Source organism: Nicotiana tomentosiformis, chromosome 9 (assembly GCF_000390325.3).
Source record: "Nicotiana tomentosiformis chromosome 9, ASM39032v3, whole genome shotgun sequence".
NCBI lineage: Eukaryota > Viridiplantae > Streptophyta > Magnoliopsida > Solanales > Solanaceae > Nicotiana > Nicotiana tomentosiformis.
In genome coordinates, this window is record NC_090820.1 from 94,078,716 (window position 1) to 94,099,524 (window position 20,809).

Here is a 20,809-nt window from a genome sequence, read left to right on the forward strand (position 1 = left end):
ATCTTTCTAAACTTGAGTTTGTAGCCCTGGATATATCGGACAAAAGCTACATGTCTTGAGTACTTGATGCCGAAATTCATCTTGATGCGATGGGTCTGGCAGACACCATCAAAGATAAAAATCAGGCATCAAACCAAGACCGTGCCAAAGCAATGATATTCCTACGCCATCACCTTGATGAGGGCTTGAAAATAGAATATCTTACTGTTAAAGATCCAGTCATACTGTGGAGTAATTTGAAAGATAGATATGACCACCTAAAGATGGTCGTTCTTCCACAGGTACGTTATGATTGGACTCATCTAAGGCTACAAGATTTTAAATCTATCAGTGAGTATAATTCTGCTATGTTCAGAATTATTTCCCAATTGAAACTATGTGGTGATAATATTACTGATCATGATATGTTGGAGAAAACTTTCACCACTTTTCATGCCTCGAATATGCTCCTGCAGCAGCAATATCGAGAGATGGGATTTAAAAAGTATTTTGAACTTATCTCACATCTTCTTGTAGCCGAGCAACATAATGGGCTATTAATGAAAAACCATGAAAGCCGACCTACTGGTTCTTGTCCATTCCCTGAAGTGAATGAGACGAACTTCCACCAAGCTAAGCGTGGAAGAGGATGTGGCCCCAGTCGTGGTCATGGCTGTGGTCGGGGAGGAAACTCTAATCGTGGTAATAATAATGCACCAAAGAATCCTCCTCACCACCAGCAGTGGAAAAGGAAGGAGCAAAAGCATGAAGCGGTGCAAACAGCAAAGCCAGAAAATACATGCTATAGATGTGAAGGAAAAGGGCACTGGTCACGTACATGTCGTACGCCAAAGCACCTGGTTGAGCTATATCAAGCTTCTCTGAAGAAGACAGAGAAAAATGCTGAAATAAATTTTATTTCTGAAGATAATTTAGACTTCATGCATTTGGATGTAGCTGATTACTTTGCACTCCCAGAAGGAGAAACAAGTCATGTGATCGGTAGTGAATATGTAGAGATGTAAATATTTTAATTTTTGTTATTTGTAGTAGATAGTATGGTTATGTAATTGTTGTACATAAATAAAAGTTATGCTTTGATAATAATGTTTACTATCATATTTATTTTGTTTATGTCATTTTGAAGAATATGGATAATCCTCAAATTATGTTTGGATCAAAGACTAATCATGAAGATATTTGTGTAGTTGATAATGGAACAACTCATGCCATATTCAAAGATCAGAAATACTTTTCTTATTTGCATAAGGAAAAAGCAAATATTTCTACAATTTCTGGTAATATAAGTTTGATTGAAGGCTCCAGAAGAGCTATTGTATTTCTGTCTAAGGGAACAAAACTTATTATCGACAATGCATTGTACTCCTCCAAGTCCCGAAGAAACTTGTTGAGTTTTATAGATATCTGCCGAAATGGATATCATGTTGAGACAATAGATGAAATGAATGTGGAATATCTTTGTATTACAAAGAATATTTCTGGCCAGAAATGCATTGTAGAAAAGTTACCAACTTTATCTTCTGGCTTATACTATTCAGAGATTAGTACAGTTGAAGCACACTCTATCGTAAACCAGAAGTTTATTGATTCAAATACTTTTGTGCTTTGGCATGGCCGTTTGGGCCATCCTGGATCAATAATGATGAGACAAATTACTGAAAATTTGAGTGGGCATCTATTAAAGAACCTGAAGATTCTTACAAATAATGAATTTTCTTGTGATGCTTGTTATCAAGGCAAAATGATCACTAGACCATCACCAATGAAGGTTGGCATTGAGTCCCCTACCTTTTTAGAACGTATACATGAGGATATATGTGTACCTATTCACCCACCAAGTGGGTCGTTTAGATATTTTATGGTCCTAATAGATGCATCTTCAAGATGGTCTCATGTGTACCTATTATCATCTCGCAACCTGGCGTTTGCAAAGTTATTAGCCCAAATAATTCGATTAAGGGCACAATTCCCAGATTATCCTATAAAGGCTATTCGTCTTGATAATGCTGGAGAATTCTCATCTCAAGCTTTTGATAATTACTGCCTATCAGTTGGGATAAAAGTTGAATATCCCGTAGCTTATGTTCATACTCAAAATGGCCTTGCAGAGTCATTCATTAAACGACTGCAATTAATAGCAAGACCACTACTTATGAAAATAAAATAGTCCACTACTATTTGGGGCCATGCTATCTTGCACGTAGCATCACTTATCCGTCTCAGACCAACGCATTATAATAAATATTCTCCGTCATAATTAGTTTTTGGTCATGAACCAAATATTGCCCATCTACGAATTTTTAGATGTGCTGTATATGTGCCAGTAGCACCACCACAGCGCAATAAGATGGGCCCCCAAAGAAGGTTAGGAATATGTATTGGGTTTGAATCACCCTCTATTATTCGCTATCTTGAACCATTGACGGGAGATTTATTTACTGCTCGATTTGCAGATTGTCGATTTGATGAAATAAATTTCCCACAATTAGGGGGAGAGAAAAAGGAAATCAAAAGAGAAATTGTGTGGAAAGTTTCATCATTATCTCACTGTACCCCTATATGTAATCAGGAGGTCCAGAAGATCATCCATTTACAGAATATAGCAAATCAAATGCCAGACGCATTTACTGATTTGAAAAGGATAACTAAGTTACATATCCCTGCAGAGAATGTGCCTATCCAAATTGATGTCCCAGCAGGACCATCTATTAGCATGAGAGCTAGTGAACCTAAAGCACGCCTGAAGCGTGGTAGGCCTATGGGTTCTAAGGATCGAAATCCTAGAAAAAGAAAATCGACAAATGATCAAAATGATATTATGAAGGGATCTCCTGAAGAGACCCAAGATCTGATTAGTTATGAGATTCCTGAAGAAATCAATAAACCCGAGACTCAAGTGAGCGAGGAACTTTTAATAAGTTCTACTGGTGATGGGATTAATTTAAATCGATCTCAAATAGTGGTGGATAATATTTTTGCATATAATGTTGCACTTAACATTATGCAAGATAGTGAGGATTTTGAACCCCAATCTGTCGAAGAATGTCAATAAAGATCTGATTGGCCAAAATGGCAAGGGGCAATTCAATCAGAATTGAACGCACTTGCTAAAAGAGAGGTCTTTGGACCAGTAGTCCAAACACCTGCTGGTATAAAGCCAGTTGGTCATAAATGGGTTTTTGTGTGAAAAAGGAATGAGCAAAATGAAGTTGAAAGATACAAGGCTCGCCTTGTCGCACAAGGATTCTCACAACGACCTGGAGTCGATTATGAAGAAACATATTCACCCGTTATGGATGCCATAACATTTCGATATCTCATCAGTTTAGCCTTACGTGAAAGGCTTGAAATACATCTAATGGATGTGGTTACAACTTATCTATTCGGGTCACTTAATAATTAAATTTACATGAAAATCCCCGAAGGATTTAAAATGCCTGAAGCATATTCAAAATCTCGGAAAATGTACTCAATCAGATTACAAAGATCTTTGTATGGTTTAAAGCAATCTGTGCGCATGTGGTATAATTGCCTCAGTGAATATTTGCTGAAAGAGGGTTATATAAATGATGTTATTTGTCCATGTATTTTTATAAAGAAAATGGCATCAGAATTTGTTATACTTACTGTTTATGTTGATGACATAAATCTTGTTAGAACTTCAGAAGAGCTCCAAAAAGCAACTGAATATCTTAAGAAATAATTTGAGATGAAAGATCTTGGGAAGACAAAACTTTGTCTTGGTCTGCAAATTGAACATTTAGCAGACGGGATCTTTATCCATCAATCTGCCTATACAGAAAGGGTCTTAAAATGCTTTTACATGGACAAAGCGCACCCATTGAGTACACCAATGGTTGTTCGATCACTTGAAGTGAATAAGGACCCGTTCCGACCTCCAGAAAAGAATGAGGAACTCCTGGGTCCCGAAATACCCTATCTCAGTACAATTGGTGCACTTATGTATCTTGCTAATGCTACAAGGCTTGACATAGCATTTTCTATTAATTTACTAGCAAGATATAGCTCTTCTCCTACACGGAGACATTGGAACGAGATTCAACATATATTGCGATATTTAAAGGGAACTCTTGATATGGGTTTGTTTTATGCTAACAAAGATAGTGCAGATCTTGTTGGTTATGCAGATACAGGTTATTTATCTGATCCCCATAAAGCTAGATCTCAAATCGGATACGTGTTTACATGTGGAGGTACTATCATATCATGGCGCTCCACAAAATAATTTATTGTTGCTACTTCTTCAAATCATGCTAAAATAATAGCTATTCATGAAGCAAGTAGGGAATGCATATGGTTGAGATCAATAATTCATTTTATTCGAGAAAAATGTGATTTGGAATGTGAGAAAAGACCCACAATTTTATACGAAGACAATGCTGCATGCATAGCCCAATTGAAGGGAGGATTTATAAAAGGAGATAGAACGAAGCACATTTCACCAAAATTATTCTACACACACGATCTTCAGAAAAATGGTGACATCGATGTGCAACAAATCCGTTCAAGTGACAATCCGGCAGATTTATTCACCAAATCTTTACCAACTTCAACTTTTGAGAATATGGTATACAAGATTGGAATGCGGAGACTTAAATATTTGAAACAAGGTTTTCATCAGGGGGAGTAAAATACGCGATGTACTCTTTTTTCCTTATTAAGGTTTTTTCCCACAGGGTTTTCCTTATAAGGTTTTTAATGAGGCAGTTAGCAATGCGTATTACTAAATATGTGTACTCTTTTTCCTTCACTAGGATTTTTTCCCACTGGATTTTTCCTAGTAAGGTTTTAACGAGGTACATTATCTTTTAATGAACATCCAAGGGGAAGTGTTATGAATATATTATATTATGGATGTTCATTTAATACTCCGTTGTAAATAAGCTTCCTGAAGAAGTTTATCCATATGAGACTCCGCCATAAATACATTTATCTATTTAGTACTATATTGGAAATAAGCCTCCTGAAGAAGCTTATCCTTTCGGTACTCCGTTATGGATAAATATTACCCATGATAGAAGATTATCTATATGGCACAACAGTTTAGAGCAGCAACTTACAAGCAGCTTACACAACAGCTTACAAGCAGCTTACACAGCAGCTTACAAGCAGCTTGCAGTAGCAACTTACACAACAGCTTGCAGTAACAGCTTACACAACAACTTCTTTTCTTCTATAAATAGAGAAGAATTCAGTTCATTATGTACATAAGTTTGAAGTGAGAATAATATATCAGTTTTTCTCTATACTTGTCTTTACTTTACGGCCTTTATTTTATAACATCTTTCACAAAGAGTAATTTTTTTTTTTAATATTTTGCCTATATTTGACTTATATGCCATTCCTTTAGCATTGCTGTCTATTTGCCATCTAATTTTGTTGGGTTTTTCCTGAAAGGGTTTTGTTTGTCTACTGCTAAACACTAGTGAGTGTGTGTTGTTCTCTTCAGTTAGTTTAATCACACACAGATAAAGTAAAACCTTTCCCCCACCCAACACCCGCTTTTTCTTTATTATACTTATCTTTTTCTTCTTTCTTTCCTCTTTAATTTCTCAATTTTCTTTTTCCCCTTTCCTTTTTACAAGTAATACAAGAGAAAAGAGAGAGAGAAAGGAAACAAGAACTGGAAAAAAGACTCAATCTTTACTGTGTATAGTTAAGGGGGGCTGCTTTGATGGATCTATAGATCTAACACTTTCAGACCCACATGGATTGTTATGTCTTTTTTCAGATCTCAGTCATTATCAGTTGAAAAGATTCAGTAACTGACCAGAAAAAAGATAGCATAATAAAGGCCTAATTGCATCAAAATCTTATCTTTATATTATTTTTCAAGAAGGTAATTCTCTCTAAGCTGTAAACATTATTTGATTTGTGTGCTTTCTATATTATGAATTACTGTTGTTTTGTTCATTTGGGGGGTATGTGAGTATAGGATTGACTGGTTTTCATTGTAGACTGTAGTGTGTAATTTTACCCCAATTTGCTTCTTGTGATTGCTGATGTAGTCTTCATATCTTGGAAATTGCTAGGATGTTGGTCATGATTTTTTTGATAAAGTAGCAACCTTAACTCTCGATTTAAGTATTCGCGCTTTGATTCATGATTTGAAGCTTCCAATAAGTGTATATGATGTATTTAGACTCGTGCTTCTGTTCGGTTTAGGACCCGAGGGGCTCGGGAGCATTTCGGCGGCACCGTTGCATGATAATTGGAACATTAGGATCCTTAAGTTTCACTTGAGTCTTCATTTTTAGTTGTTGCATTTCGCTTCGTGTTTTGAGCCTTTGGATAAGTCCAATATAGGGTATTTCGACTTGTCGGGATGTGTTCGTGTCGGTTGGGCATACTCTCGAATAATTCCAAAGGGTATTTGCTGCCTCCCACCAGCACGGGTACTGGGTGACTATCTACGAAGGCCCAGACATATGCGAAGAAATCACCTAGTATTGGATTTGAACCTGAGACCTCATAGTTCTTAACCTACTTCATTGGTTATTCTTCTTTGGTGTTGAAATTGAACTTTGGAACTCTCTGTTTTACTAAGTAGATTTATTTCTTTTTGTTAAAGCTATGATCTTTTCTCTACCTTCACTAGGTAGGGGTAAGGGGTAAGGTCTGCATACACTCTACCCTAACAGACCCCACCTGTTGGGAATACAGTGGATCTGTTGTTGCTGTAAAGGTATGATCTTTTCCCAATTCTGTGTTTCTTGAAGTGGTTGTATAGCTGAACTTCTTGTTATATTTGCTTGTTTCCTGTTTGCAGGATAAGAGAGTAATAACCAAATTAGAGTTTAGTTAGAGTGCTCTTGTATCCATATTCTGGCTGTTGAAGAATTGGAGGTAGAGCAGAGGTGAAATGAAATGAGGGATGTTATCAAGACTGATAAATTTCCTGAGGGCCTGTTGGCGGCCATCATCAGACCGTTCTGTATATGCTGGTTCGGATGCAGCTGGACGGCAAGATGGACTTTTTTGGTATAAGGACAGTGGTCAACACTTGATTGGCGAGTTCTCAATGGCAGTAGTACAGGCCAATAATTTGCTGGAGGATCAAAGCCAGATCGAGTCGGGCTCTCTGAGCTTGCTTGATTCGGGCCCGTACGGTACATTTGCTGGGATATATGATGGTCATGGTGGACCTGAAACATCACGGTATATAAATGATCACCTCTTTCAGCATCTCAAGAGTAAGCAAACTAGACCTTTTTTATTGACCAAAGTACACATTTGTCTATTGCATTGCATCAATCCAATGTAGTTCGGAATGGTGTTGGTAAGCTAGTTAAATGCTATGCAGTATATCTTTTAATAAGGAAAATGCCAGGGTATTTTTTTGAATTTAAAATAGGTATAATTATATTTTTGGGCCGCCCTAAAAAATAATAGCCGGCAAATGTATATATTTTTGTATATTAAGTATGAATATACATATAATATACTCCCTCCGATTTCAATTTAAATGATACACTTTCCTTATTAGTCCGTTCCAAAAATAATGACATATTTCTATGTTTAGAAACAATTTAACTTACTTTTCATTTTACCTATTACCCTTAATGATAAGCTTTTATAGGCACACAAATATTATGGTCCCACAAAGCTTTTACTCCTTAAGTTTTAGGACCACATGTTTCAAAAGTCTTCTTTTCTTTCTTAAACTTTGTGCAAGTCAAACTACCTTATCTAAATTGAAACGGAGGGAGTACTTACATATGTTATATACATAATCAGTGTATATGTTTTGTATATTTGGGCTAGCGCCCGTAATTAATTTCGACCGACAAAAATGAATAAAGTCCTTTAAAATATCTAGCATATTAACTTATTTGCCATTTGAATTAATTAGTCCGCAACTTTTATATTGCAGGGTTTGCAGCTGAACAAAATTGTATGTCTGTGGATGTAATACGAAAAGCATTTCAAGCAACAGAAGAGGGATTCTTTTCTCTGGTTGCAAAGCAATGGCCAACGAAGCCGCAGATAGCTGCTGTTGGGTCTTGCTGTCTTGTTGCTGTGATCTGCAATGGCACCCTTTATGTTGCTAATGTAGGTGATTCCCGAGCTGTTTTAGGAAGGCTTGTGAAGGCTACGGGGGAGGTTCTTGCGATCCAGCTTTCAGCTGAGCATAACGCGAGTATTGAATCTGTCAGACAAGAGTTGCATTCAATGCATCCAGATGACTCACAGATAGTGGTTTTGAAGCATAACGTATGGCGTGTCAAGGGTCTGATTCAGGTATATCTCTCATAACGTGAGCAATTGTTTAGTCTATGTCGCACGGACTCTCCAGAATGCTGCCGCACCCGTGTTGCATCCTCAAAAAATACACTACTTTTGGAGGATCAACACACACCCGGCGACATTTTCGGAGAGTCCGAGCAGCATATGTTTTGTTTTCATGATTTATGGATAGTGTAGCTTATATGATTTATTCTTGTTATTATTTCAGAGGTAGACATATGGTTAATACCATGTAGAGAGTTCAAAGCATTTTATAGTTGAACAGTTAAAAGGTGTGTTACTCATTGATCATTTGTATGCAGTTGCTTGTGTGTCATCTATCTTCTATCTTCTAGTCTTAGCAATGAATACAAGGACAATTATTTATGAGCCGTGTCTCCTACTCTAGGCTGGCTTTTGACTAGGATAGACGTTTTAGATTCCTTGAACCCAAAAGAGATTAAAGTCTTCCCTTCAATCCCTATATTGGCTGATATTTTGATATTCTAAACTTCCTTTTCCCTTCTCTATTGGTTTGCTTTATTAATGGATGATGGTGGTTTGCAACGACTCAAGTTATTAGTTGATCTGCTGCTCGCCGCCAGTTATTGTCCTGTATTTATCTGCAATTTCCAGAGAAGCAAACAACCATTTTTTCTTTCTTTCAAAGTTTCATTTAAGTACAATCAGACTCCGTATAGTCCACGTTAATCCATGACAATGAAAAAAAATTCTAATTAAACCACCAAAAGATGAAGTGACAGCTTAACCAGAAGATTATTAATAATCACTTTTCTCATTTGCTATGCTGACTGGATGTGTGCTCGCGTGATCAATTGGTGAATTATGCAAATGATGGGACCGGCTAAACCTATGTTCTCTGTTGGAAGTGGAAAAGAAGACGGCTAACCTGATCTCCTGATATGCTATTACAACATTCCCAATAAGGAAATATAAGACCGGGACAGACTTATCCAAAAAAAGGTCAGATCAAGACAGACCAAATAGCCATAGATGATGCAGGAAAAGACAGAATTTATCGTGAGATAAGAACAACAGGCACTCCACCACTTAATTAATGGCCCAAGCATCGGTGCATGTTTCAACTTCAAGCAGCTATGTGTTGTGCGTGAAACTACATTTATTTGAAGTAATGGTGCTAAAGATCAGAAAGGTCAAAGGAAATCCCGTCCTTTGTTTCTTCCTGGGGGTTTGGATTTCATTGTAGTTGCACTATGTGCATGAGATCCTTTATTTCAATCCATTGATGGCGATGTTTCTTTGTTCTGGTTATTAAATGTGACAGATATGGATGTCATCCTTGATCCTGCTTTCTATTCTTTACATGGATTCCGAACATCATTGAAATGAATTTGCTTATTTTTTGCACTAAGCTATTTATATGCACACAAATTTTTAAATTCATCTTGCAGATTTCGAGATCTATTGGTGATATATACCTTAAAAAGGCTGAATACAACAGGGAGCCTTTGTATGCAAAGTTTCGGTTAAAGGAACCTTTTAAAAGGCCCATACTGAGCGCTGATCCATCAATTACAGTTCAAGAACTCGAACCGCATGATCAATTTCTCATATTAGCTTCTGATGGTCTTTGGGAACATCTTAGCAATCAAGAGGCAGTTGATATAGTACAAAATAACCCCCGAAGCGTAAGATCTTTGACTATAGGAGACTTTTAATTTTTCCCTTTCTCTTTTATATTTCTTTTGCATGTATAAAGTCTTCAACTGCAAATCAACTCTGATAGAATTGTGTTGCTGGCTTTAGGTGGTGCACTTTTTAAATATCGTGTAAATGAAATGTTGGGCTAAACATATCCTGTTTCTTTGTCTTTCTGGATCATGTTTTCATGTGCCATTCGAGCAAGTTATGATTTACTCTTTTTTTTTTTCCCTTGGTGATACTTGCTCATAATGCATCGACTACTGTATTGCCTTTTTTAAAAAAAAAATAACCATGGTGACCGGGTTTATAACCGTAGTGTCAGGGCCAGCTTGCACATACCTCGACTAATTCCATGAGGTACGTGCCATCTCCCACTAACAACACGTACCAGGTAACTCTGTCCACCAAGGCTTGGACAGATGGGAAGAAATCACCTAGTGCTTTTGCCTTTGGAATTTGAACCCGAAACCTCATGGTTCTCACTCACTTCATTGACCACTTGGCCACACTCTTGGGTGCTACTGTATTGCCTTATCACACTGATATAATTGATATGGCTCCTGCTACTCACTTATTAGCAAGCTCGTCTTGAGATCTCAAGTAGTTTCAGGACTGTCCACATTTAGAGAGAACAAAGTAACACTTCTAGATCAGACATTGTACTCTATGAAGGAAAAAATATATGTTGCATGAGCACTTCTTGACGAGTACCTCATTTTTGGTCTATTCTTTTGTCCATTTTCTCTTTGGGGTAAAAACATAGATCGTTACTAGGGTCTTTGCTATTAAATGACGTTTTATTCATGTTATACAAACATGGTATTTAGATACTCATGAGATATACATCTCTAGTATAATAATATTCAAGGTAGGGTAGCATAGGTGGCGAGAGATTTCAACATTTCCCCTTGCATTTTATTAGGAAACAAGGAAATGGTTGCAAGGGGGGAACACAGTGTTTTAGGCGTGCAAATCCACTAAAAGGATAGACCAAATTAATTCATTATTTTTTTTGGTGTGTAGTTATATAATAATAAATATTTTTGTGTATTACTCTTTTGCTTATTAAAGAAATGACATGTTTCCTAATTTTCAAAACTTCAGGGAAGCGCTCGGAGGCTTGTAAAAACTGCGTTGCATGAAGCAGCAAAGAAGAGGGAGATGAGATATTCTGATTTGAAGAAGATCGATCGTGGTGTTAGGAGGCATTTTCACGATGATATCTCAGTCATAGTTGTGTTTCTAGATTCAAATCTTGTAAGTAGGGCGAGCTCGCTGAGGGGGCCCACTTTATCTCTCAGAGGAGGTGGTATGAACTTTCCAGCAAAAAGTTTGGCTCCCTGTGCTACTCCCATAGAACTCGGTACCACTTAAAAACTTTTTACTCTGTTGTATACTCTGCTGTATCCACAAAAACTTCCTTGTGAGAGCATCTTTGTAGTAGATAGAATTAAAGAGAAACGATAGAAGATGCACTAATTTATTCTTTTTATGTACAATGTTATGTTTAACTTGAAACACAGGTGCCTTGTTTAGTTTTCGAGCAGCAAAGAGAATGAAAGAAAGAATTTCTCTACAGATTCTTTCTCGAGTATGAACGTGTCTGCGTAATTCATATTCCCAACGTACGCCCTTTCGATTCTTTTAGTTTCATCGTGTAAATTGTGTAAAACTGACACCCCATGAATGAAGTATTATTCCTCGTCATTTTTATATTCTTTCCATTTCCTCATTAGTCTCGTAGTACTTTGTGCTTAGGGTCTATTGGAAACAACTTGTCTACCCCAAGTTAGGGGTAAGGTCTGCTTACACACTATCCTTCCCAGACCCCACTTGTGCGATTATATTGGGTGGTTGTTGATGTTGTAGTTGTTGTAGTCTCGTAGTACTTGGTGTCATCGTCGATAACGCAGAATTTGGAAGGCAATACTAACATATTTTGTCCTGCAGTGCTCAAGTACTTTGCTTGTTTGGAGATTGATTCTTGAATGTTGGATTTTGGATAACTCTTTTTCTGTGTGTAATCTGGTGGTGTAGTTTTTAACTACTATTTTCCAGTAAGTTAACAATGTCCTACAATGTAATGGTCTATATTATGACACTACAGGTTGTTTAATAACAACATTATTATGGTGATATCTGAAAATTGTCCACTTGTAAATGGTAACATTAAGAGATTCTGTGGAATTTCAGGTTGCTAATGATCTATTCTGGATTTATTTTCTCTCATATGAAATGGTCTCTACTTAAAACCGGATAATCATGGATGTTTTTTTGTTGCTAGAAAATCAAAATTTCGTATTTTAAGTTGCTATTTGTTCTAAAAACATAGTTAGAAAGGCTTTTCTTTTTAGCAACGGTGACAATTTAGACCAGTTTGCGTGTATCCCGGCTAATCCATTAGGTATCTTTAGGGTAATAACAAATATTTTGCATATATAAAGATTGTTGAATCCCTTCAAAACAAGGTATGCTTTAATTATAATAACAAATATGACTCAAAAATTGCTATAGGTTGCACGCGTAAAATACGTGTAACGTTCTTGCAATTTTTTGATTTCTTTTCATAGAAACTTTTGGGAGAAATTTAAAAATAGTCAGATTTACAAGTGGTAATTGAAAAATAGTCACAGTTTCAAAAGTAATCGAAATTTAGCCACTTTTCATGTAAGAATAAATCTGAACGAAAACACTGTTCAAAATCTGAAAAATTATACTGGAATTCCAGCATAATATACTGGAACTCCAGCATAATACACTGGAGTTCCAGTATAATATACCGGTCCAACACAATATGCTGGAAGTTCATACACAGGTGCTTCAATCTCCAGTATATTATGCTGGAACTTTTCGCGTGTTGAAGTTACAGTATAATATGCTGGAAGTTCATACACGGGAGCACGAATCTCCAGTATATTATGCTGGACCGATTCGTGTTGCAGTAAAATAGTGGCTATTTTTCAATGACTTTGCAAACGCTGACTATTTTTCAATTACCAGTTCGAAAACTGATTAGTCGGCGCTATTTTTACGAAATTTTTGGCTCCGTCATTGGATGCTTTGAAGGCAATGAGCTGCCTCCTATTTGGTTTGATGTAAACGCCTAATGCGAATAAAATATATTTCATTACTGCCAAGTACTGCATCCTGGACTAGATGGACGTGTACCAAAACAACTAGGAGTACTATCTACATTCCGTAAAAATTGTATGGGGCATCCGATTTGGTCGCCCATTTTTAACTTATATCCGTTTTGTTTTTTAGTTTGCATCCGTACCCATTTTTTTGTTAAAAGTGTTTTAAAAAAATGATTTTGCCTTTCTTTAATAAAAGACTATTGACAAACTGCAGGACAAAAATTTAATCATGTTTAGGCTGAAGTTTTAGCATATAAACTAAAAAACTTCAGCTTGTTTAGACTGAAGTTTCGGATAAAACTCAGGACAAAACTGTAGTATGCGTTACAAAACTTCAGCATGTTTTGATATGAAATTTTAGCAAATGAACTAAATAATTTCAGCATGCATTAGTAAAAACTCTTTAGAAAATTACATATTGCAAGACAAACTTAAGCATGTTTAGTCTGAAATTTTAGCAAATGAACTAAATAACTTCAGCATGTTTTGTATGAAGTTTTAGCAAATGAACTAAATAACTTCAGCATGCATTAGCAAAAACTAATTAGAAAGTTACATACTACAAGACAAAAACTTAAGCATGTTTAGTGTAAAGTTTTAGCAAATGAACTAAAAAACGTAAGCATATTTAGTCTGAAGTTTTAGCAAATGAACTAAATAACTTAAGCATGTTTAGTCTGAAGTTTTAGCAAATGAACTAAATAACTTCAGCATGTTTAGTCTGAAGTTTTAGCAAATGAACTAAATAACTCCAGCATGTTTACACTGAAGTTTCAGATAAAATTCATGACAAAACTGTAGACTGCAAGATAAATAATTTCAGCATGCATTAGCATGAAGCTTTAGCTTCAATGTGAAACAACGTCATGCTATATTTGCATGAAGTTTTAGTTTTAGCATGAAACAACTTCATGCTACATTAGCATGAAGTTTTAGCGTCAAGGTGAAACAACTTCATGCAAGTATGATTCTGAAGATGAATCTGGACAAGTTTCTGATTTTTTTTATAAAGTTGCTGAGAGAAGAGGAGGAAATTATTTTATATCTTTTGTCAGGGGTGTAATTGTCATATTATTACGGATTTTTTGTGAGATGGCTACCAAATCAATAATTTTAAAAAATAGGGTACATGTTAAAAGATGACACAAATATAGGGTACGGCTGCAAATCCTCCCTACATTCGTACTCGTGTCAAAATCAAGTTTTATCTGTCATTATGTACTATTCACTCCATTTCAATTTATATGAACCTATATGACTGGGCACGAAATTTAAGAAAAAAAGAGAGACTTTTGAACTTGTTGTATAAAATGAGGCACATATATTTTGTGTGGCTATAAATTATCGCATAAAGGTAAATTGTTTCCAAATATGAAAAACAATCATTCTTTTCGGCACGGACTAAAAAAGAAATAGGTTCACATAAGTTGAAACGGATGGAGTACATATTTTATCAATTCTCTAAAGAAATATACATCAACCAATATGTATTATAGTGGAGCAATTTAGAAATAACAAAGAAATAGAGAAAAGTAATACTAACAAGTTTAACTTTAAAACAGCACAATTTAAAAGTACTTAAGACAAAAAAAAAATGAAAATTCTAAAGGGGAAAAATATAGCTAAAGTAGCAAAAGTTTAAATGAAAAATATGGAAGGTCAAAGTGATTATATTAAGATGCGTTTTAGATATTACGGAAAAGATGATTAGATTTTTATTTTGGTTCCAAGTGAAAAACAAAACCTGGTTTTTTTTTTCCCGAAAACATTTTTACTTTGGTTTTCAAAAACTAACTTCACATTTAAAGTAAACAATTTGGTTTGAGAAAAAGAAATGTCTTGTTAAGTTGGATTGTCTTTAAAGCTCAGTACTACCAGCATTCTCAAAAAACAGCCACACACTTAGAAGTAGAATTTTTTCTCAAATAAATCGAAGCGATAAAAGGCCGAATCTCAATAGATTATAACAACAAGACCACTCTGCCCACTTATACTAACTTGCCCATTTCAAACCCTGTTTATAGTATTCTAACAGCTCATGCATTTATGACTCAAATTTCTAGAATTAGACCAGATAACGTTGATTCAGATTATTATATTACAAAGTGTTTCAGTCTTAATCTTTTAATATTTTGTTTTTAAATTATTAAATTGATTAACTATTTAACTAATGTTGTCTTGCCTAGCAAACGGATATTAAGTGTCTTCACGGTCCCGTGGTCGGAATTTTGGGTGTGGCACTTAGTAGAAGTTCTCTTGAATTAGAAGTCTTCTAAAACAAAATGTTTAAACACCCAAAAAGGGAAGCAAAGTATCATTGTCAACTATTGAACTTTTTGGCGGTTGAAAGCTGCAAATTGAGAATAACAGTATTTGTTGAAAATCCTTTGTTTGTAGCAACCAGACCAAGCAATTGCCTCATAAATTGAAGATCACTGGACTAACATCTGGAATAATGCAACCTATCATCCAATTACTCTACCAAAGATTGCCGAGGAAAAGCCAAAAGCATATATGATTTTTGACTTTAAAGTCAAAGTCATACATATTCTTTCACATGGAGTATTAATAGTACATTTACTTTAACAAAGTGGTGCACTTTTAGTCATAACACTGAGAAAAAGCCCAAAAACATATATTATCTTGGGCTTTAGACTCAAAGTCATACATATTCTTCCACATGGAGCACTAACAGTCCATTTAGTTTAACAAAGTTGTGCACTTTTAGTCATAACACTAAACACATTTTAATTTTTGACAGAAATCTAAGATCTGACAAAATATCTGTTTCCTTTATTTTCTTGTTTACCGAAAGAAATAAAGATGATAGATTTATCTAGATAGCAAATAGTAAATATACATAAAATTTATTTACTATTAATCTATTTACTATACGTAAAATATACATTTTACTAAGAAATGTTAAATACCGTTAATTTTTATTTGCAATGATTTTTATCTAGATAACCTCAAATGTTATCTAGATTTTTTATTATATACATAATATTTATTTTTATTTTATGTATATTTACAATACGTTGACTCTCATAAAATAAAAAAATTGAATAAATATATATTTATTTTATGTCAACGTATAGTAAATATTTATTTACTCTCAGCAATGATTTTACGTATATTTATTTTATGTCAACGTATAGTAAATATTATGTATATAATAAAAAATCTAGATAACATTTGAGGTTATCTAGATAAAAATCATTGCAAATAAAAATTAACGGTGTTTAACATTTCTTAGTAAAATGTATATTTTACGTATAATAAATAGATAAATAGTAAATAAATTCTATGTATATTTACTATTTGCTATCTTTTCGGTAAACAAGAAAATAAAGGGAACAGATATTTTGTCAGATCTTAGATTTCTGTTAAAAATTAAAATGTATTTAGTGTTATGATTAAAAGTGCACCACTTTGTTAAAGTAAATGGACTATTAGTGCTCCATGTGGAAGAATATGTATGACTTTGAGTCTAAAGCCAAAGATAATGTATGTTTTTGGGCTTTTTCTCAGTGTTATGACTAAAAGTGCACCACTTTGTTAAAATAAATATACATTTAGTGCTCCATGTGAAAGAATATGTATGACTTTGAGTCCAAATCCAAAGATCATATCCAAAGATCATGTATGGTTTCGGGCTTTTCCTCAAAGATTGCCTCATAAATTGAAGATCACTGACTAACATCTGGAATAATGCAACCTATCATCCAATTACTCCACCAAAGAAAGATCTGTTTGAAGCCTCTCAACTAAATGTTTAAACTAAAAAAAAAACTTCCACTAAAGGTTAATTACAGAGAAAAACTTGTAACCTCGGATATCCAGCTATTAGGGGCTATTTCAGTAACATAAGTCAAGCAACATAACTAACTGTTGCTACTAAGAATTAAACAATAATGGCCAAGTGCAAGAAACTTTTTTCATTTGGTAATTAGGTCAGTAAAGGGCACAGCGGCGCACGAAGCATCCCGCATTCACGCAGTGTCCGGGGAAGGGCCGTAGTGATGTAGGCAGCCTACCCTGATGCAAGCATCATTGGCTGATTCCACGGCTCGAACCCGTGATCTATAGGTCACACGGAGACAACTTTACCGTTGCTCCAAGACTCCCCTTTCAGTAATAAGCCTATTCTTGCATGAGGTGTGCATAAAACATGAGCGCACTGATACAAGATTACTACTTACCGGAAGTAGTGAGCACTATAAAACAGCTCAAAATTCTTTCTACTGATGGTAATCAACTACAATGACCATACTCAAAAGTGCATATCTGCCACTAATTACAAAGGTTTCCTCGAAATATGGTTATCTAATGACAAACATAGAGGGAAACCCTACCAGCAAATATGAAGAAATTAAATAACCTATAATTATTTACCGAGTACAACCACCTATAGATCCCTTCTGCATAATGGACAAGAGCCATGTCTCAGCAGCCATGTATCGATGCACGGTAGGTGAAACATGTGATGACATTGCGGCAAACATCTAACAGTTTCCGACATTTGAAAGTCCTGAATACATCAGAAATGACAGACATCAATCTGAATCATAAGTAATACAAACAGAAAGAGAAATAGCAAATAAATGTTACAAACGAAATTTACCTGTAAGCAGACTGAACATGAGACTCTCTCCCCTGTATCATCTACATTGTTATCTTTGCTAATTACAATCTTTGGGATCTTCTCAACAAAATCTCCCGTCAAACCTTTTGACCCGCCTGTATCGAAAATGTTAGGGACCTCTTCATATGTAGTTTCAACAGCTCCCATCTGATCAACATGAAGAAAGAGTCAGCAACTGAATTGAGTTAATTTGCTGCCACGATTCACACATGGCTAGCCGTTATGCACTACATGATACCTGACTTTGCACTGCACTTAACATTGCTGGACCAATCCGCTCACGAACTAGTCTACCACTTAACAGGCTCGCTATTACATCAATCTGTACAGTTCAAAGGATCCATCAATTAATCATACACCTAAGAAGTATGAAATATAGCTTGAGATTCACATACAATTATTCTCATTCTCTCTTTAACTATTGGATCAGGAGTTTGTTTATCAATATACCGGTATCACAAATATAGAAGTTACAAAAGAAGTTATGTTGCTTACCAAGTAAAGAAGACATCCGATTCCAGATTCATCGGATTGCCATAGTAATAGAGATGACTCAAAGACCTCAAGGGAAAATACAGCACCAGAAATGGCTCCAACAGCGGCACCTCTAATAAATCCACTTTCTGTTTCTTGACCTATCAAAGCTCCGGTCATTGCTCCTAATAAGGTGCCCACTGCAAGAACCAATTCTATTCATTATTACCTTCAAAATCCATGTCTCTCCATTTAAAGTCAGCCCACATTATACAAAACAAAAGTAAAAAAAAAAAAAAAAAAAAAGTACTAGCAATTCTCTATAGTTTTCTACTGGCATAAAAATATTTAATATGGTAAACACTCCTAAATAGCATAAGACCTAGAGTAAATGTACTAACATGATGAAAGCATATTGGTATCACCTATATAGATCTATTTTTTTCAATTTTGTCCTATCTTATAGAATTAGAAAAAGTACCCCTTTTAACATCATCATCAGTAAAAACACAATCACCAAAAAATCTGCAAATCGCCATTTCATTCTTGTAATAGGAAATGAGATTGTTCAGGAGTATGTGAAGTCTCACTGAGTGACCAGCATTGAATTAATGTTATTTATAGTCAACATATCGACTTATCTTTAGAGAGCGTTTAACTTGTTTTCAAAGATGAGATTGGAAATTTTTTGATTGTTAAAGAACCAGATTTTGATAATTGCTTCTAGGCATCTATGCTTCTGTTTATGCCTTCTTGAGTTTTATAGATCTTTTGGACCCTATGATTCAGCCATTTCAATTAAAAAAAATAAAAAAGACTCAACCTTTTTACTGCAAATTCTAGAATCCGTTTTCTTTCATGAATATAACTATCAGGCTTTAGCTCATTAACTCAACACAATGAATAAAACTAAATAGTCTCTCGGTACAATAGACCCTTGTGGTGACTCCGCGCTATACCCTTGTGGTGACTCCGCGCATAGCGTTAGTGCATCGGACTTTTTTTTTTTTTTTTACTCAATCTCTTCTGCTATATTCTTGAACTGTACAATACTCGAACCTATCATACAAATTCCAAAAAATGCTACCTTTTTCAATTTTTTTGCAATATATCATACCTTAAATTCAGGTTAAAGACACAATCAACAAGGCAGCCAAGATTGACAATTAAAGTAAAAAATTCCAAATACCCTGATTACACATGTGAAAGCCCTCATCAAAATGCATAGAGAAATGAAAAATCACAAGTCCTCAATTGGAAAAAAGGCACAATCTGACACACAATCAAAGAAAATTGGAGAATGGAAAGTAAATAAACTCACCTAATGCAAAGAAAAAAGTGAAAATTGCAGAGAACACATTGCCAATAATTGCAGATACAGCAAATCTGAAGAAATCTTTAGCTCTATCAATCAAATCCCTCATAGAAAAAGATGATACAATTGAAACAGCAGCAAAAGCACGAGTTGGGTACGCGTTAAAATCCATTCTTTTTTACTTCTTTTCTAAATTCAAGAGTTCTTCCTTCAAAGGGGCTGTTTTTTAAAATATAAAAACAAGAAAGTTTAGCCAAAGAAAAACAGGTATAGACCTATAAATCAATGTATATATTTGTATGTGGGGCAGTTGTAAATATAAAGAGAAGAAGTTAAGAGGGTGATATGAAGGTGAAAAGAAACCACAAAACCAACTAGCATTTATAGCTTTGTTTCTCCCTCACACTCTCATGAGAGAAAACAAAAGGGTAATACTACCTTTGTTATTTATTCATAATATTTGATTTTTTAAGCTATGAAGAATGAGTTAGCTTTTAAAAAAAAAATTATTCTTGGAGTAAAGAATCTAGTAATATTTATTATATTTCTAATGAACAATTAATACTAAATTGGTCAATTTTATTATTAATTAATACTACAAGGTGAATTATGTGAAAATATTCAAAAAATTAATTAAAGTAGATCGGGAGTAAGAAATAGTAGTTTAAATTATATACTATATATTAACAATGTAATAGGATAGTCCCGAGCACAAAATATCATGCATTCACGTAGGGTCTACCATAATGCAAACATTAATGTCTGTTTTCACGGCTCGAACCCTCGACCTATAGGTCACACGTGCCCGAACACATGACCTATAAGTAACACGAAAACAACTGTACCATTGCTCCACGCCTTTTCTTTAGTATACATATCCGTGCGATACACGAATCGTTCTCACTTGAAGAGATTTAACTGTAGATATTGTTTGATGATCTAACGATGTATAAAATTTAAACTCGATAAAAAAGTGTATTTTTTTTTTTTGGGGGGGGGGGCAAAACTATTGGATTGAATGGGAATTGGCTTGTTTTGCAAAAGTCAAAGGGACAGGGAGAGAGAAAGGGAGGCTTCTTTTTGACAAAAAGATTGAATCTTTGCTTGAGGGTTTAAATGATTCACCAAATTAAGGTCAGGTACTCACATGCAAAGTTTCTGATTGTCACTCATTTTTCTTCCTTTTTAGTTAGAGAAAGGGTATTTTTCTCCAACTCTTTCTTTAGTTTTCTTTTATTTTTGTTCTCATTATATCCAAATGGAGGAAGACATTTCAAAATCTAAACAATATTCATTATTTAAAGT

At 34.9% G+C, this 20,809-nt stretch overlaps 2 protein-coding genes and 1 long non-coding RNA gene across 7 annotated transcripts in view; 2 read left to right on the plus strand and 1 right to left on the minus strand.

Moving 5' to 3' along the window:
- The window catches only part of LOC138899424 (uncharacterized), a 49,747-nt gene extending 32,321 nt beyond the window's left edge, over positions 1-17,426 (plus strand). The window contains exon 2 of the long non-coding RNA XR_011411027.1: positions 17,282-17,426. This is a non-coding gene — a long non-coding RNA (uncharacterized lncRNA). The remainder of the gene's footprint in view (positions 1-17,281) is intronic.
- Positions 5,451-11,511, plus strand: LOC104087143 (probable protein phosphatase 2C 60). Of its 5 annotated transcripts, none has more exons than XM_009591546.4 (6): positions 5,451-5,860; positions 6,593-6,706; positions 6,791-7,214; positions 7,895-8,262; positions 9,681-9,917; positions 11,038-11,511. In XM_009591546.4, the coding sequence occupies exons 3-6, from the start codon at positions 6,896-6,898 to the stop codon at positions 11,305-11,307; spliced, it is 1,194 nt and encodes a 397-aa protein (XP_009589841.1). In that variant the 5' UTR covers positions 5,451-5,860; positions 6,593-6,706; positions 6,791-6,895; the 3' UTR covers positions 11,308-11,511. The 5 variants fall into 5 exon arrangements, with proteins under 5 accessions (XP_009589841.1, XP_009589842.1, XP_009589843.1 ...); XM_009591547.4 differs by having other exon boundaries at positions 6,620-6,706; XM_009591548.4 differs by lacking the exon at positions 6,593-6,706.
- Positions 17,232-19,906, minus strand: LOC104087142 (NEP1-interacting protein-like 1). Its single transcript, XM_009591544.4, has 5 exons — positions 19,511-19,906; positions 18,211-18,389; positions 17,954-18,037; positions 17,695-17,862; positions 17,232-17,601 (listed from the first exon to the last, which is right to left on the minus strand). Exons 1-5 carry the CDS (start codon positions 19,674-19,676, stop codon positions 17,479-17,481), a joined length of 720 nt encoding a protein of 239 aa, XP_009589839.1. The 5' UTR covers positions 19,677-19,906; the 3' UTR covers positions 17,232-17,478.
- Between the last annotated feature and the right edge of the window lie 903 nt (positions 19,907-20,809).

What these genes read in the sequence shown, in the direction of transcription:
- LOC104087143 (XM_009591546.4), top strand. Translation starts at nt 6,896, where the DNA reads ATGTTATCAAGACTGATAAATTTCCTGAGGGCCTGTTGGCGGCCATCA. An exon ending in CCTCTTTCAGCATCTCAAGA is followed by an intron (nt 7,215 to 7,894) that starts GTAAGCAAACTA and finishes TTTATATTGCAG; the next exon opens with GGTTTGCAGCTGAACAAAAT. An exon ending in TACAAAATAACCCCCGAAGC is followed by an intron (nt 9,918 to 11,037) that starts GTAAGATCTTTG and finishes TCAAAACTTCAG; the next exon opens with GGAAGCGCTCGGAGGCTTGT.
- LOC104087142 (XM_009591544.4), bottom strand. Translation starts at nt 19,676, where the DNA reads ATGGATTTTAACGCGTACCCAACTCGTGCTTTTGCTGCTGTTTCAATT. An exon ending in CACTTTTTTCTTTGCATTAG is followed by an intron (nt 18,390 to 19,510) that starts GTGAGTTTATTT and finishes TGGTTCTTGCAG; the next exon opens with TGGGCACCTTATTAGGAGCA. An exon ending in CATGTTCAGTCTGCTTACAG is followed by an intron (nt 17,602 to 17,694) that starts GTAAATTTCGTT and finishes TGATGTATTCAG; the next exon opens with GACTTTCAAATGTCGGAAAC.